We start from the raw sequence: 17,624 nt of genomic DNA, 5'->3' as shown, positions 1-17,624 counted from the left end.
TTAAATTAACATGGCATCATATAATGTAAAGTGATGAATCTAATAAATGTCATCATTTAAAGTGAATTCATGTTGTGTACATCATTATACAAGGTGATGTGCCAAAGCACCCCGAAACACACATGAAAGACCAACAATGCTTTGAATTCTTTGACCACAAAGCTGTGTCAGCATTTGTTGCATTTAGGGTGTGAGTGTTTAACGTGTGATGAATATAGACAGCAAGCTTCCCGACTTGAAGTGCTGTACATCATTAGAATTCAGACAAGAAAAACAACAACCATCAGTGAATATAGTCGTAAGATACCAAAGCAACACTGGGCATAGAGCAAGTAGGTGTAATAACACAAATAACCCTGGGGAAATGCAGAAGTAATCTGACATTTATGGTATATAGTAGGCATGTGACAATTGACTCGTTTCCGCCATTTTTGTATGATTTTTTTCGCGCCCGTCTGTTTTGCACTCCTCCCAGAAAAATGAGCTCTGGCTTTTTAAAAATGCGGCTTTTTTTAGATATGATGTGCAATAGCATCTCCTCTGTCGGCTCGATTTTCAGTTTGAAAATTGTCATGCAGTATTTTGAGGGCAAAACTGAGCTTGCAGTCTCAGAGCAATCACCACTGTATTGACAAAATGTAAACACCGTTTTGTTATTTTATTCCAGCTCTTTCTGATGACATTGGTCTTACTGAAATTTTTTTTTTAAATTAATTGTCACATACCTATATATAGTGTGATGGTGATGGTTCACTTGCCTGACTTCCGAGCGAATATTGCTGCATGTGCCCTGGGATTGACTGGTGATCAGTCCAGGGAGTAGTCTGTTGCACTGGAAGACCACTGGGATCGGCCACAACTCCGGTGACTGGGAACACACTTCGGCTGTCAAATAAATGTGGTCTACCTATTTGATATTCATACAGAAGCTGCACATAAATATAAGTAGCTCATAATTGTATCACTTTTACAGCATAATATAAATCAAGTCTCAGTCAAAACAAGCACACTGGTTCAATCCCCACCAAGGCTTATTTTTCATCAAATTAGTCGAAACGTCCATAAACTCCTGTAATATTTACGAATCAAGAAACATGTGAATTTATTTATCTTCACAAGTTGACTAGATTTAAAAAAAAAGCACATTACTCACATATCGTAAAATATAATAAACCCTACAAGCCAAAATGTTATAATCATCCTCAGAATGTCGCCAACCACCAAGAGCGCACTGATGCAGTTTGAAACAGCTGCGATACAATTGTTGCTTTATGTGCTAAATTACTATAGGTCACACAATAAAATGACAACAATTTAACGATCTGGAAGATCATGCAGTCATCTGTGACATTGCATCTCTAGTTGTTGATACTTCCTTCTGAAGAAACTAATATAGTCTTTAGGTGTATTTATCAGGCAGGTGATTTGTCTTTACAGAAAATGGAAATGTCAGGTTTCACATCAAAAGGTCTACCTCAAAATCCTGCTCAGCCTGCTGGATCAAGGTACAGTGCCAACCCACAACCAGTTGCCAGCCAGAGTAGGGGCTTTAATGGGTTCGTTCCCATACAAAATTGTTATATGCAAGCAAGTTCAATGATGGCTGCCACCAGAATGCAATTTGTCCCAATGACTCATCAGAATGTGCAACCGCATCCCCAGAACGCAGAGACACTTGCTCAGGTGTTTGACCAGGTAGGTTGACAATTACAGTTTTTGAGTACCGGTAGCTGTTTTCGTGTGTGTGCGTGTGTGTGTGTGTGTGCGTGTGTGTGTGTGTGTGTGTGTGTGTGTGTGTGTGTGTGCGATTTAAAGTGAGAGTGATTAATTTGTTGAATCAGGCATGAGTCTGGGAAGAGTGAGCCATGGGTGTGTGTGTGATAGGTCCCTACAGTATGCTAACATGGCTAAATGATTGAGTCATGATGCCACAGTTGAAGCATCTAGAGCTTTTGTCATGCACTGCCGGTTCTGCGTCTTTCTGCCTGCAGACAAACTTTGTACCAGAGGTGATGTTACCTAATGGACTGAACATGCGTCCAGTTGGACTACTGTAAGTAATACCACCTGTAAAGTTAAACTTCATGTCAGATATACACCCTCTTTTACCATGGTTTTCACTCGTAGTTTTGGCTCCTTGTGAGGAAAATATGGTAGGCACTGTATTTGGTTTTTCACGGTTGGGGGCACAAGCAATTGGTGTGCGGGCACAGCCCGCTATGGCAATGAGTGTGGTCACCCTAGTCCAGTGGCAAATAACTCACAGAGAAAAAGAACGGTTCAAATCTCTCCCATTAAGATGTCTCTCTCGCTTCACTTTACTCCGTTTCTGTGCCGGCTCTCATATCTCTCCATAACTCCTGATGGATGCATTTCGCACTGAGCGGATTTAGGCTGGGGTGAAGCTCCTCATGGTTCTAGCATCCCAGAAAAACACGGCTAAAATAAATTTAGTTCTAAAAAAAAATGTAAATGATTAGCAATATGCAAAAAGAATGTAGAGTGGAAAATTTATATCAGGAAAACGCTAATGGAGCTGCTTCAAATGGGCTGCTTATTCACAGGCGCACATGACAAGAACCATGGATGATCTCTACGAAAGAATGTCCCTTCTAAAATGCTATAAATAGTTCAAAACGGGTTAGCATGACTCAAAATGAACAGCAATTGATTGGTCAAGTTGTTGACTGTGTTTGAAATGTGTTGTTTGTCAAACTTGTTCAATGGTGAATTAGGCAATACCTTAATGTGCTGTACACCGTAATATGTTTCCGTCTACTATTCAGGAATGGAGAGCTGTTGTATAAAGTTACAGCTCCTAACTATGCTGCTCCTCTTCCACCCACCATCCCGAGGATTAAGTAAGATTTTCGCTCTCTCTCAGATAAATTATAGTTATATATTGTGATCTCTCTCTCTCTCTCTCTATATATATATATATATGTGTGTATATATACAGATTTGTGCATACACACAGTTAGTAAATGAGGCTCATTTTCTTGTTTATCAATAATTATTTCTATGACAACTGCTGCTACGTGTCCTCACAATTTCACCAAGATGCTTTGCATGCTGTGATTACTTCTTCGAATTTTAGGAAGATACCCAAAAAAACGGATCAAACGTATGTCAAGAAGCCGCCAAATGCTTTTATGTTGTTCATGAAGGAACATCGACAAGCTGTTAGGCACCATTCTCATTTAAGAAACAGTGCGGATATAAACAAGATCCTTGGAAGAATGGTAAGTGTAACCGTTCACATGATATCAAACAAAGTTAATAATAATCAATGAAGTGCAGTGGATATACAAAGTAAAATCAATCTACATTCTTTGGCGATAATTCCAAAAGGTGCGTTTGGCATCGACATAACATTTACTCATCATTTGAAAAACACAATACCGTTACTAACAGTACAACGTGTTGGTAGCAGAATGATACGTTGGGGTTGTTTTTTCTAAAGCTGCGACTTAAACTTACAACATCCATCCATCCATCCATTTTCCGATCCGCTTTATCCTCACAAGGGTCGCGTGGGTGCTGGAGCCGATCCCAGCCGTCTCCGGGCAGTAGGCGGGGGACACAGTGAACCGGTTGCCAACCAATTGCACTTTTTATATCCACTGTATACTCATCTAATTGAATGAACATTTGAACTACATATCTAGCGTACTGGTGTTCAGTGTGTTCGGATGTGAGCATACGCACAACAAAAGCTATGTATGCTAATAACGAATATCTTATTACCAATACATAGTGGCATTTGCTACCTCAGGAAGAGAAAGCCAAATATTATGAGCTGGCTGATAAAGTCAAGCGACTGCACTCTCAGCAGCATCCAGATTGGTCCTGGAGGCATAATTATGTAAGTGTGACTTATTGCTACATCCTATAAATACATTTGGCAAATACTGTTTTTGTTTTGTTTTGAAGGGCAAAAAGGAGGACTGTGACCACATTATTGAGCCAGATGCCAATAGTGTGCAGGGTAAGATGTGTGTGTGCGTGTGTGTGTGTGCGTGCGTGTGTGTGTGTGAGAGGGAGAGAATGAATTTTCTCAAATTTTCCTTGTATGAAAAAGAAGTTGTGAAATGAAATAAGCCAAACTTTGGTATTTATAGCAGCGCTGGTGCCAGAGGTTGAGGAGGGAAGTGGACAAGCCGAGACAGATTTTGAGGATGATGACCCTGACTCCTTGTCTCTGAGTTCAACAACAGTAGAACTCTCCCTTGAAGAGCATATTTCTCAGATATACCTGAAACAGCCACCTGCCTTGAACCAGATGATTACCCACCCTCCGTCCCGATCGCCCAAGCATTCGTCGTCAAGGTTCCTTCCGGACTGTTGATTTCTTGATGGACTTTAATTGTGCACATTCTCCCCTGACCGAACGTTGGGAAGATTTTGATGCACAAGCCACGTTTCTGCCACTGGAAGACAATTGACTGAATGACTTGGAGCCAATATCTTACCCGATATTGACACATTTACAATGTCCACAATCTGCGCTTATTTTCTTTCTCCTGCAAACATTTTACATACACTACTCACAAAAAAGTTAGGGATATTTGGCTTTCCAGTGAAATGTAAGGATGAGCCTAAAATGCATTCAAACATTTGACAGGTGAACTTGATGTGACCTTCTCGAAGCTCTTGAATGCACATGTCCAACTGTTGAATGTTCCAGTACTTTTTGCACAAGTTGCTGTTCTCTAACGACGAGTTTAACGACAAAAACAACAGCCGTTTGATCCTTGAATCGACCAATAAATGTTCTGATTCAATTAGAGCTGGTGTTTAAACAGTCGTCCTCATATCCTGTTCACATTTTGGCATCATGAGACCAAGATGACACCTAACGATGGATCAACAGTACCTTGCCATTGTGATGCTTCAAACAGGACGTTCTCAGATGGAAGTGGAAGTGGCCAGTAAAGCTTTGAGTGTCACAGAGTGTCTTCAGCAGTTTGCAACAGATACCGAGAGACTGGAAGTGTCACAGAAAGATGTTGAAGTGGACGTCCTTTGGCCACACCCCATGCTGATGAACAATGCCCTGAGAAACCGGATGATGAATGCCACTCAATTCCAGGCACGTTGAAGGGAGGTGAGAGGCACCGAAGTGTCACATCAGACCATTTGAAACCGTTTACATCACCGTGGTTGACCTACAAGGTTACCTGACCACACCACCAGGCACAGGCGGCGGCATCTTGCATGGGCCAGGGAGGATTTATGCTGGACAAGGGACCAGTGGGCCTCAGTGCTGTTCTCTGATGAAAGTCGATTCACGTTGAACAGAAATGATGGCCGCCAACAACATTGCAGACGTCAAGGAGGGCACGATATATCAGCCACTGTTGTCAGACGAGTTGTTTCTTGTGGCGGTGTTGTAGTGTGGGCAGGTGTGTCCAGTCAGTAAAGAACTGCCCGACACTTTGTGAATGGTAGGTTAACAAGCCCAAATTACTGTACCTGAAGAACTATTAATCCAGTGATTGTGCCCTTATATGAACAACACGGGCCTAATTTCATCTTCATGGACGGCAATGCTCCGGCTCATCGGGGAACGACTGGTGGAGACGGGTGTACCTCAATTGGAATGGCCTGCACTTTCTCCAGACTTGAATCCCATTGAAAAGCTGTGCCAGCAGCTGAGTCTCCGTGTTGAGGCTTGAAACTCTGCACCCCAAAAACCTCAATGACCCGAGGGCCGCCCTTTTAAAAGAGTGGGATGCCATGCCTCAGCAGACTCTAAGTCGACTTGCGAACAGCACGAGACGTCGTTGTCAAGAGATAATTGATGCTGAAGGGCACATGATGAGTTATTGAGACGTTGAAATTCTTTGTTGTGGTGTACCCACCTTTTGTTTTCGTGAATTGTTTGAAATGAGGAAATCACCAGTGCATCCTTCTACTTAAATGTCCATGATTTCATATCACTGTGGAGTGATACATTTACATCTGACATAAATTTCACCTGAAAGCCAAGCATCCCTTGTGTGTGTGTGTACACATGCCCATGCTGGTGACTGCTACACACACACACACACACGCACGCACACCCTGTGGAAGACCTTCAGTTGTTACATTAAGAATCTTGCAGATGAAATGTGTTGTTCATCTTACATCCTCTTTTAAATACTGGAAGGGAAGACAGGCATTTTGACATTATATTAATGCATTTAAATCCAGAAGTGTTTGGCCAATGGCAGAGCTTAAGCTTTCACCTTTCTCTGCCACCATAATGTAATTTTAACAAAAGAATCAAGAAGTCATCTTTCAGTTTTAATTCAGAGGTTTGACAAAAATAGGACATTTACCACTGCAGTGTAAATCTTATCGTGTAATTGATTAAGGGAAAGACGAGGTCTGCATTTTTCTCCCAGTCTCAAAAGCACACGAATAAATGTATTTATATACAGTCAGCCAAAAAACAAACAAAAAAAAACTTTGGATAAAAAGACCAGGAAATCATGCGTGCATATTTAACCTAATTTATTCAGAAATCTCAAGATTGAAACAAGTTACCTTTGGCCTCTACAGTTACAAGAGGTGTTCAAAGCATGTGTACATATGTGTATATATATTCAAATATATTTGACTGTCAATGCTGGGCAGCCCCCGGGACTTGTGTTTTTGCGCCTGTAATGGGCAACATTTTTCACAGCCAAGACCTGCAATTTTAATGTCTTGTTTACTGTCACTTTGAGAACTGTCTTGGAGATGTAACAGTCGCAAGAGGTAATGCAAAAGATTTGGAAGCCAGTGTGCATGGCATGAACATCCACAATTGCATTGAACTCAAATCTCAACCCTTTGAGAGGAAGAGACTGGCATTCACTGGGGTAAAAAAAAAAAGCCAAGATCTATGTACCTACTGTTCAAGACCTTGTAAAGTTGGATGACATGGAAACAGGCTGCAGAGGTGAGGCCTGTGTTGAAAACCATTTCATGAGAAAAGACACAAACACGTCTCCACAACAGTGAGCTCTGTAGGTTCATGGTGGAAGTTTCTATTCCCCAAGGGTGCACTACTGTGGTCACAGAGGTGCATTGACATTTATTGTGAGAGCACCAGACAAGACATCCTCTATTTGGCTGCAACTGGCATGATCATGAAGCTAGTTGTGAGGAATCGGTTGAAAAACTACTTGCTCTTCCTTGTTGACACTTAACATGTGAGCACACCACCACCGCCTCCTTCAATGGATTTCTAAGTCAAACTATGTTAAAATTATGTTATATTTATATTTTATATATTTTATTAAGGGGTTTGAAGAGAACACAATGCAATGGTACTGACATATTAAACTACAAAAAAAAACCAAGACAGCATTAAAATCTCACTTTAATTTGATTGCTTTATATTTGTGATCCGATGAAGTTTTTCTTATACAAACATTTACTGAAATTGTCTTTTCCCATGTGGCATTAATTTAGACTATACTGTACGTTAGTGATAGTTAAATAATACGTCACGTTTGGTACTTGCTCTCAAATTCAGGCGACGTCACAATAGAAACGGAACTCCTTTGCAGACCTTTTTAAACGCTCCAGTGTAAATGAAAGACTTTGAACGATGAACCGTTCAGCAAAGTCATCAGCTTCAGGGGGCCCTCATTTGGCCATCCCGATTTCAGGTCCGCATGACTGATGCATGATGAATGCATTGTTATGCCGAATGTAAATCGTCGTGCAAAGTTGTGTATGATCATTGACATGATCAGGTCCAGTGATGCGTCGGATTCATCATCGTCTAAGGTGATGCCCTAAAGCATCCCAAAACTCACATAAAAGACCAAAACTGTTTTGATGTCTCTGACATCACAGCTGTGTCATGAGTGTGTTGAATGCGCAGTGTGCAGTCCAATGTGTGATACAGAGGGCATCGAAACGTTGAACACGTCATGTACGAGACAAGGCGAGAAAATTAAACTTGCGTCACCATTGCGTCAACATATAAGGAAGGTACGTGTGTTACTTTGGGAACTACCTGAGTAAGTACCCCGATAAATATGCCACCTTGCCAACATTTTCATGTAAAACGAGAAGCATAGGTGTCAAACTCAGGTCCTGGAGGGCCGCTGTCCTGCATGTTTTCCAACTCTCCCTGTTGCAACACACCTGATTCAAATGATCAGATCATCAGCAAGCTCTGTGCAAGCCTGACATTGAACCTGTTCATTTGAATCAGGTGTGTTGCAACAGGGAGACTTGGAAAACATGCAGGACAGCGGCCCTCCAAGACCTGAGTTTGACACCTATGCAGAAGAGTGCTCAGTAGAGCGCACGGTGAACTGGTAATTGTTCCATTTGTTGGTTAGGTCACTACCGAATTCAATGAGGATGTGATATAAATAATTTCTTGAAATGATGATGAGTTCAATTGTATCTAAAGAAAATGAATTCAGTAAATAATAGACAATGACAATATGATTGTGTGTTATTGCCAACAGAAAATCATCTCCCTCTCAATATGTGTCACAAGAGCCAAATAATCCCAGGCATTGTCTTCAGGTGTTGGAATAATGTTTATCACTGTTTTAATATCACACGAGCACTGACTATGCATGCTAGGAAGGTTTTCATTGCATATAACAACTGAGGTGGTGGTTCTCTTCTTTTTTTTTGTATACAGAGACAAGGACATGTCAGGTTTTACCTCCAACCGTATACTTCCAAACGCTGCTCTACCATCTCGAACTGCGACGCCAGTCTTCAGCACAAACCCTCGGCCAGTAGGCCAGAGCCGAGGTTTTAATGGCTTTATTCCATTACAAAACAGTTATGTACCTCTCCAGAACGGGTTCCTGCAGCCAAATCCAGTCATGGCTCCACCCAGTATGCATTTTGTACCAATGAGCCATCAGAATATTCAACCTATTGCGCAGAACATTGAGGCACGTCCGCACATTCCTGGACAGGTATAATTGTAATCAATTTAGCTTTGTAGTTTTAAGGGAATTTGCATGGGGGAGAAATATTTCACTTGCAGTTGTGTTATCGTTCCATTGAAACAGTTGCATTTCTCTATGTTTTTAGACAAATTTTGTACCAGAGGTTATGTTGCCTAATGGCATGAAAATGTGTCCTGTTGGTCTTCTGTAAGTAATGCAGATATGCTTTAGCGAGACTAAAATATTAGATTGCTTGCTAATCATGTCTCCTGTGTCAATTTGTGAAGGAATGGAGAACTGTTGTACAAAGTTACAACCGCGAACTTTACAGCTCCTCTTCCACCCACCATCTCCAAGCCAAAGTAAGATCTTGCTATTTCATTTGCAGCTGTTTGCCTTTCTGTGTGAGTTTGCATGTTCGCCCCATGCCTGCGTGGCTTTTCTCCGGGTACTCCAGTTTCCTCTCACATTCCAAAAACATGTAGGGTAGGTAATTGATCACTCTATATTGTCCGTAGGTATGATTGTGAGTGTGAAAGGTTTGTCTATGTGCTCTGCGATTAGCTGGCAATCAGTTCAGGATGTACACAACCTACTGCCCGAAAGACAGCTAGGATAGGTTGCAGCACACCCGACCCTTCTGAGGATAAAGCAGTTCAGATTATGGATCGATCTTATGCCTTGGTTTTTGTAAAGCAGGCCAGGCAGTCGATCAGAGTAGCTCGGGTGATGTCATAGTCGTATGGCCGCTAGCCACGCTGCAGGCACAGTCTACCAGCCCGTTCATTTTGTATGGACTCTGTGTGGACAGCAAACTGAACTGTACCGCTCGCTTGAAACATAGCTACACTTGTATAAATACACGTATTCGAACCAGGATTTTGTTTTGTTTTTTCATGAAGAAAAACTGGAAAGTCCTTTTTGAGGGGTGGCATTCAAAAAAAAAATGGCGGGGGGTTTGTGGTTGGGGATTCTGGGATTGGCTTTTTGGATTTGTGGAAATACAATAAACTGATTTTTCTCCTAATGACCTCACATACTCAAATTGCCATGTTCTATTTTAGGAAGAAATCTAAAAAAGTAGACGACCAATACACGGAGCAAACATATGTCAAGAAGCCTCTAAATGCTTTCATGTTGTTCTCAAAAGAGCATAGGCAAGCAGTTAAGGACAGATCTGCCTCAACGAATATTGCTGTTATAAATGAGACTTTAGGAAAGATGGTAAGTGACTCTAATGTATGTACTACGTACACACAGACACACACACACGCAATCTATCTGTCTGGAAATAATTTCTTCGCCAACCACCACCACGATGTCTGGCTGTTTGGCTATCATCGGTTTGTCAGTCAGGGTCTTGTTCTCAATCACCTTTGGAGGTGCCTGCTATCTTGATTATGGGACCTGTCATACAGATGTTCCAATGTACCACTCGTGCTACCAAGTTATACCTTTCATGCCAGCATCGTACACTCTGTTGTGATATGCTGCACAGTCTCTGGGGCTTTTTTGCATAACCTGCACCTGGAGTTAAGTGGTAGACTGCAGCCTCTATTGATCTTGTGTTTAGGGCCTGTTCTTGTTCTGCTATGATTAGTGAGTTCATGCTGTCTTCCAGTCAAGCCTTTTCCGGCAACTGGTATGTTTTCTTGAATACCTGTTCTCTTCTTCAGTGGTACATGCCATGCAGGGGCTTTTGTTGCCATGAGAGTCCATCTGGTTCCTTCTCCTTACCGAGTTTCAGTTGTCTGAGGCATTCACTAAGCAGATCGTCCGTGGGCTCCATGCGTTGGAGGCCTGTTGTTTCCTCCATGATAGTGCCCATGACACTCACGAGTCCACAGCCCCACTTTCTCATTTGTGCACAGGCTCAGGATGCTGGACTTGGGGCAGAACATTTTGTGGATTGTAAGGAGCTTTCTTGTCTTGTTGTCAGTGGCTTGCATCTCTTCCGGTGGCCAGGGTATTATGCCAGCAGGGCATCTGATTACTTGCAGGGCATACAGTAGATGTCAATCCCCTGGATCATACTTACCATTCAGCTGATGAAATAAGATCTGTGTCTCTCTCTTTAAGTATTTGGCCGTGGCTGCCGTTCAAGCTGCCTCCTCATATTTGCTATTTTCCTGTATAATTCCAAGGTCTTTATAGCCGTCCTGCACATCTGTTCGCTGCCTTCAGGTAGTTACATCCAGTCAGTTGGGGATAATGGGCACCTCTGATTTAAATACAATGAATGATTAATTTTTATTACGAGAAAGAAAAGAAGAAATCGGGAACCTAACTTTGGAGAAAATGCGTTCATTGATGTGTTTGTCCACAGAATTAATGAATGTCGTATTCAGATGAAACTGCGCCGAATATGATGGAATTGTTTGTTTGTTAATTTGTGTTTTACATCAACACAGTGGCATTTGCTACCAGAGGAGGAGAAAGCTAAATTCTACGAGCTGGCTGAAAAAGAAAAGCGGCTTCACTCCCAGCAGCATCCAGACTGGTCCTGTCGTCACAACTACGTGGGTTTGACGCATTTGCATACCCCAATGTACCAAACTACTAAATTATACAATTCTTTTTCTTGTACTCTGCAGCTAATACTATAGCATTACATGTGTTCCCCCCCAACTGTAGGGCAAAAAAAGGTATAATAAAAGAATTCGGGACTTAACAACTGGCAGTGTGCAGGGTAAGGCAATATTTATGATATAATTAAATGTAATTTGAATCTGCCAAGAGAATATACAAAAGCAATGTATACTAAAGGATCACATATTATTGTACAACCCTGGCTAAAATGAATGAATCGCCAGTCTTGGAGGATGTTCATTCGGTTTTTTAATTTTTGTAAAAAAAAATAATAATAATTTTTAGGGTTTTCTAGGGTTTTCCTAGATCTAAAAAAAGCTTTTGACACAATAGATCACAGTATATTATTGAAAAAACTAGAAAGATATGGCATTAGAGGTGTAGCTTATAAATGGATAAAAAGTTATTTAGAAAACAGATATCAGTACGTGCAACTCAACAATAAAAAAACGAATCAACTAAAAATCACTCACGGAGTTCCTCAGGGGTCAGTGCTTGGTCCAAAACTATTCATCTTATATATAAATGATATCTGCAAGGTCTCAAAACAATTTAAATGTGTCCTATTTGCTGATGATACAACTTTCTACTGTTCTGGAATAAATCTGAAACAGCTCCTGACAACCGTAGAAAACGAATTAAACAAATTAAAAAACTGGTTCGACAGAAATAAATTGTCACTTAACCTGAAAAAATCGAAGTTAATTGTTTTTGGCACAAGACCAATCAAACACCAAGCTAGAATTATGGTAAACTCAATTGAGATAGAAAGAGCGTATGAAACCAAGTTTCTCGGATTAGTAATAGACTCAAAACTATGTTGGAAGCCACATATCGATAACGTAAAAAGAAAAATAGCCAAAACCGTAGGGATCCTCTACAAAACCAAGGAAGTGCTAAATAAGAGATCTTTGTACACATTGTACACTTCATTATTATTACCATATATGACCTACTGTGTGGAAATATGGGGAAATGCCTGCAAAACAAACACACTCCCTATTCTCAACCTACAAAAAAAAGCAATTCGAATTATTAATAGATCAAAATATACGGAACCCACAAATCCACTATTTATCAAATTAAATACGATGAAATTTTATGACCTGGTTGACTTTAAAATCGCCCAATTAATGTACAAAGCACACAATAACCTGCTCTGCCAAAACATTCAGAAGTTTTTCGAAATTCGAGAAAGCAGCTATGATTTAAGAGGTACCAACTTATTCAAAAAACTCAAAACAAGAACAAACATCAAGCAAAGAAGTGTATCTATCAAAGGTGTTAATCTGTGGAATAATCTCGAAACGGACCTGAAAATGAGTAAATCGCTTGCTGAGTTAAAAAACAAATTCAAAAAAATAGTACAAACAACCTACATCAATCAGAGTTAAAATGATAAATTCAAAACATTAAATATAATGATAAATCAGAACTAAGTTGATAAATAGAGAAAGGTATAAAAATATCCATTATGAATTTAAGAGAAAATTGACACAAGAGTGTCAGGGTGTGGAAGTATATAATCCCGATACAAACCAAAAGTTGTAAAAATATCACGGTTAAGGGTAAAGTATGAGCCTTAATGGAGACTTCTTTCTTCTTACTTTTTTCTTTTCTGATTGATATAAAAATGATTTATTAGATACAATCACATAACGGGGTAGGACTAGATAAGTTTTTTACTTCTTCCTACTCCCTTGAACATAATAACTGTGTTGAATGAAGATTGATTTCTTTCTTTTTACTTTTTTTATCTACCTTATTTTCTGTCAAATTATTACTGTATATATGTTTTATGTTCAATAAACAAACAAATAATTAAAAAAAGCAGATCGCAGACATGACAAAAACTAAACTTATCTATTACTAGCCTATGCTAACACAGCCATAAAGTCTTAAGTACAATAAATAAAACAAAATCAGGTCAACAACAAGTAAGTTTGGCAGTAGCATGCTTCCTGTGTCACGTGTTGACGAACTTTTACGTGCCGATCATATACTTGTATTGTTACAGAGGACCCTTGACTTATTTGATGTGAAATGTGTTCCCTAAATAAGTAGCAGTTTGATTTCTACAGCAACATCAACATCCGAACTTCAGGACGAAGAACCTGGACAGGTAGACAGTGACGAAGACAGCCCTGCTTCTTTGTCAGTGGATTCAACAACCGAACAGTTCTCTTTGGAACAAAAAACTCCACCACGATTGCAAGATTGATGCAGCCTGTGCCTCTCCCCAACCCACCTAATATTTTTTATTCTTGTAAAGTGTTTGCTTTTGCTGTTTAATCATAGCCTTTTGTTTGATGTATAGTGGGACTCAACAGTCACACATTGTAGAAAAACAAAGTTTTATTTTTGTATGAGAAAAGAATTGCTCCAATAGTTTTTATGGGACAAATCACATTAAATTATTTATTCCCACATAATTTTTACACTAGTAAGGCCCGAGCAGTGCCCGCTATGAGGTCCCTATCGTTTTTGTATCAGTTTTTCTTTTATCAGTATTATTTACTCTTATTCACACACACAATGAATCACATTTTTGGGGCCTAACACATGGATGAAAACTCACCAAACTTTACAACTTCATTTGGCAATGGAAAAACAATCCAATCTTGGGATGCTTGGCCTTGGGCTACGGAAATTGGGAAGCATGTGTCGCACCTAGAGATGTACCAAAAAGGCCATTGCAGCCATCTGCTTAGATGTACTGTACATGTGAGCTATGATCTCTTTTTTTAATGTCCAGTTCTGGCCCATTTTTGCACATTTACAGATTCATATATGACTGGAACTGGATATTCCTGGTATAACCATGATGCTTTGCACGTGTCATGCCTAACAAAATAATTTTGTATTTGTTTATTGTGCAGTTTAAAAAAAAAGGTTCAGCAGCCTGGCATTTTTTTGAGGAAACCGGTCTTGTATGTTTTGTAACCATCGAAGAGAAGTTGGAGGCATACATAAGCCCAAGACGGACAAAAAATATGTATGGAGCCATATGCCAAACCTAAACCAAGTCCAACTTTTTGAATCAGCAATTTTTAATTTCCTTTCAAATGCTGCCCCATTTTTGGCCTTTTGTAAGTCATTTTATCAAACTAATTTTTAATATGCACTTCATGATTCAAAAATTGCCAGTATCTCACTGTGCCAGTAGCCCCACATGGCCAGGGCTCCGAAAGCACTTTATACCTGCTTCCAGCTCTGAACGAATATTAGAATAAGCTTCTGTATATATTTTCTATACTGCTCATCCTAAATCATAGGTATCAAACTCAGGTCCTGGAGGGCCACTGTCCTGCATGTTTTCCAAGTCTCCCTGTTGCAACACACCTGATTCAAATGAACAGGTTCAATGTCAGGCTTCCGCAGAGCTTGCTGATGATCTGATCATTTGAATCAGGTGTGTTGCAACAGGGAGACTTGGAAAACATGCAGGACAGCGGCCCTCCAGGACCTGAGTTTGACACCTATGTCCTAAATCATGATTGCTGTGAGCTGGATCATAGGGCAGCTGACAGGCCACACCTGTCAATTGCAGGGCACAGAGACGGTCAACCAGTGACGCTTACATTCATGCCAATCGTTGGTGCTCGACAATGTATAAAAACTATACTAATTATGATGAATGAGTACTATTACTGTCAGAGGGATCATTTAATTTGTGATTTTAAACAAACATGCTCATCAGTTATATTTTGAAGTCCATTTGCACTTACAAGAGACAGTGTCAACATAAGCAGCAATACATAAGATGTTATCATAGGGGTCAAACTCAGGTCCTGGAGGGCCGCTGTCCTGCATGTTTTCCAAGTCTCCCTGTTGCAACACACCTGATTCAAATGATCAGCTCATCAGCAAGCTCTGTGGAAGCCTGATATTGAACCTGTTCATTTGAATCAGGTGTGTTGCAACAGAGAGACTTGGAAAACATGCAGGACAGCGGCCCTGCAGGACCTGAGTTTGACACCTATGTGTTATCCACAAAAGCTGATGTTTTTTCAAACACTCGCGTGCCGCGAAATGTGTCGTGGGAAATGATCCAATTTGTATGCCTGTGCGGCCTATCGCCTGGCAGAGTAATCATGTAGTACTCTTCCATACCGGTAGGTAGCAGCAGCAGCTAGCTTATTGCCTTGTACTTTGAGACAAGTGAAGTTTCTGGCGCCAGGCCGGCCTTACGACGACAGCCATCTTTCATTTGGATTTACTTATACCGGAGCTGCAACGGCACGGACTCGGTTGTGCTTGGAATGGAATGGAGTGAAAAGCTCTTCAACAGCGCTATGGTCCCAAGTCAGCTCAAACTCCATCTCCAAACAAAACACCCTTCACTTCGAAACAAAAATGTGGAGTATTTGTTCGCCTGTGTGAATAAGATAAGAAACACGGAGAAACAAGTAACGTGCATGAGAAAAGCCGCAAAGGTAAACGAGAGAGCCCTGAAAGCAAGTTACCATGTCGCTGAACTTGTGGCTAAATCAAAAAAGTCCCAGTGGCAGAGCAATTAATACTTCCCGCCTGCAAAGCCATTGTAAATGAGATGTTCAGATCTGAAGTGGCTAAAGAAATAGCCTGACTGCTGTAAAAACTAGAAACAGAAAAAGAGAGCTGTCGAGGAAAAGCTTTGTGTCTTTCATCGATTGCTGCCAGGATATCAGATCTGTGTTAATCAAAACCATTCATCACGCTGAGAGAATAAATATGAACGATAAAATATTTGATTGATGTTTGTTTGATTCTATTCAAGGTGTTATAATACTGTTATTCTTCAATGTTAAAAAAATGCATATAATAACAATATAATACTTTAATTGTTAAAATAAGCTTTTCACATTTTCAGCTAGATTTTTTTCAGTGAAAGAAATGTGCCTTGGCTTGAAAAAGACTGCTCTAGTCTACAATACAGGGTCAGGACTAGAAAATGATGGTCGTGTAGAGGACCCCAAAAAGAAGGGAGGCAGGGAGGAGCAGGGTGGACTGACCATAATGTATTTAACAAAAAATACAAACTAAAGCGGACACAAAATCAAACACAGTGACAAAACACAATGGCCCGAACTCGACAGGTCGGCTAGGGAGTCCTTTTATCAGAAACACAAACTGATGACACAATGACCAACAGGGTTGCCACTGCAGGAAGAGCCCTACAGTGACACCTGTTGGTCACAAACAGAACCACCCTAACAAAAACAATGACAAGACAAACTACAAAACATTGACGATAATATTGAAACTAAAGAATGACTTGACAATAAGCCCATACCATGATGAACTTGTTAAAAACATACTTGGTTGAGATTTATCCATAGTTCAACCTCTTATTCTAGGCCTGGAGTCTAAAAATCAGACCATGTGACTACCGTGCCATATACTTTGATGATTCCTCCTCAGGGTCACCCGCAATAAAGTACTACCTTGTAGCTAGTAGCACGTAGCGATAGATAGTCACCACTTGTTGATGTAATTGTATGCGAAATTCAATTTGTGCTAACTGTTATAGTAGTAAGGCAACTATGGTTTCAGTTGCATTGCAAGTTTAATTAAAGCAGACTGCAGAATGAACTAATCCAGGAGCTACAAGGGAACTATAGTTTAACGCAAATTACCGGCACATGCAGCTAAACATGCAGGCAAACTGAAAACTAAAACGAACTAAAAAACTCATCAAGATATTCCACTGGACATCAAAACCATGCGTCTGCTAAACATACCACTTGCACAGATGTACACACAACATGACAGTGAGGCGGCTTGGTTTGGTGATGAAGTGATGCTTTCACGAGTAAAAATGTGTGGCCTGAGCTACTCTTTTCCTGTTCACCTCGTCTTTTAGACTCTATGCTCCCGTGTGGAGTTTGCATGTTCTCCTCGTGCCTGCGTGGCTTTTCTCCGGGTACTCCGGTTTCATCCCACATTCCAAAAACATGCATGGCAGATTAATGGAACCCTCTAAATTGTCCCTGGATGTGAGTGTGAGTGTGGATGGTTGTTTATCTCTGTGTGCCCTGCGATTGACTGGCAACCAGTTCAGTCCCCCGCCAACTGTCCTAAGACAGCTGGGATAGGCTCCAGCACCGCCCGCGACCTTTGTGAGGATAAAGTGGGTCAGGAAATAGATGAAGA

General features: G+C 40.6%; 2 protein-coding genes and 1 pseudogene across 2 annotated transcripts; 2 read left to right on the top strand and 1 right to left on the bottom strand.

The window, feature by feature from the left end:
- Positions 1 to 1,440: 1,440 nt before the first annotated feature.
- Positions 1,441 to 4,525, top strand: LOC147197182 (uncharacterized). Its single transcript, XM_086125955.1, has 7 exons — positions 1,441 to 1,695; positions 1,992 to 2,053; positions 2,787 to 2,861; positions 3,098 to 3,242; positions 3,758 to 3,865; positions 3,934 to 3,988; positions 4,122 to 4,525. The coding sequence occupies exons 1-7, from the start codon at positions 1,441 to 1,443 to the stop codon at positions 4,346 to 4,348; spliced, it is 927 nt and encodes a 308-aa protein (XP_085982081.1). The 3' UTR covers positions 4,349 to 4,525.
- A 3,954-nt stretch (positions 4,526 to 8,479) lies between these two features.
- Positions 8,480 to 13,710, top strand: LOC147197180 (transcription factor 7-like). Its single transcript, XM_086126105.1, has 8 exons — positions 8,480 to 8,520; positions 8,642 to 8,927; positions 9,046 to 9,107; positions 9,188 to 9,262; positions 9,965 to 10,124; positions 11,312 to 11,419; positions 11,535 to 11,589; positions 13,571 to 13,710. The coding sequence occupies exons 1-8, from the start codon at positions 8,480 to 8,482 to the stop codon at positions 13,708 to 13,710; spliced, it is 927 nt and encodes a 308-aa protein (XP_085982231.1).
- LOC147197181 (uncharacterized) lies at positions 10,358 to 11,208 on the bottom strand (annotated as a pseudogene).
- Positions 13,711 to 17,624: the final 3,914 nt, after the last annotated feature.

This window comes from Hippocampus guttulatus, chromosome 12, assembly GCF_054856545.1.
Source record: "Hippocampus guttulatus isolate MCC_2025c chromosome 12, RoL_Hgut_1.0, whole genome shotgun sequence".
Taxonomy (NCBI): domain Eukaryota; kingdom Metazoa; phylum Chordata; class Actinopteri; order Syngnathiformes; family Syngnathidae; genus Hippocampus; species Hippocampus guttulatus.
This window is presented reverse-complemented; position numbering and strand designations above follow the sequence as displayed.

What these genes read in the sequence shown, in the direction of transcription:
- LOC147197182 (XM_086125955.1), top strand. Translation starts at nt 1,441, where the DNA reads ATGGAAATGTCAGGTTTCACATCAAAAGGTCTACCTCAAAATCCTGCT. An exon ending in ATGCGTCCAGTTGGACTACT is followed by an intron (nt 2,054 to 2,786) that starts GTAAGTAATACC and finishes TCTACTATTCAG; the next exon opens with GAATGGAGAGCTGTTGTATA. An exon ending in AGATGCCAATAGTGTGCAGG is followed by an intron (nt 3,989 to 4,121) that starts GTAAGATGTGTG and finishes TGGTATTTATAG; the next exon opens with CAGCGCTGGTGCCAGAGGTT.
- LOC147197180 (XM_086126105.1), top strand. Translation starts at nt 8,480, where the DNA reads ATGTGTCACAAGAGCCAAATAATCCCAGGCATTGTCTTCAG. An exon ending in GTCCGCACATTCCTGGACAG is followed by an intron (nt 8,928 to 9,045) that starts GTATAATTGTAA and finishes CTATGTTTTTAG; the next exon opens with ACAAATTTTGTACCAGAGGT. An exon ending in ATGTGTCCTGTTGGTCTTCT is followed by an intron (nt 9,108 to 9,187) that starts GTAAGTAATGCA and finishes CAATTTGTGAAG; the next exon opens with GAATGGAGAACTGTTGTACA.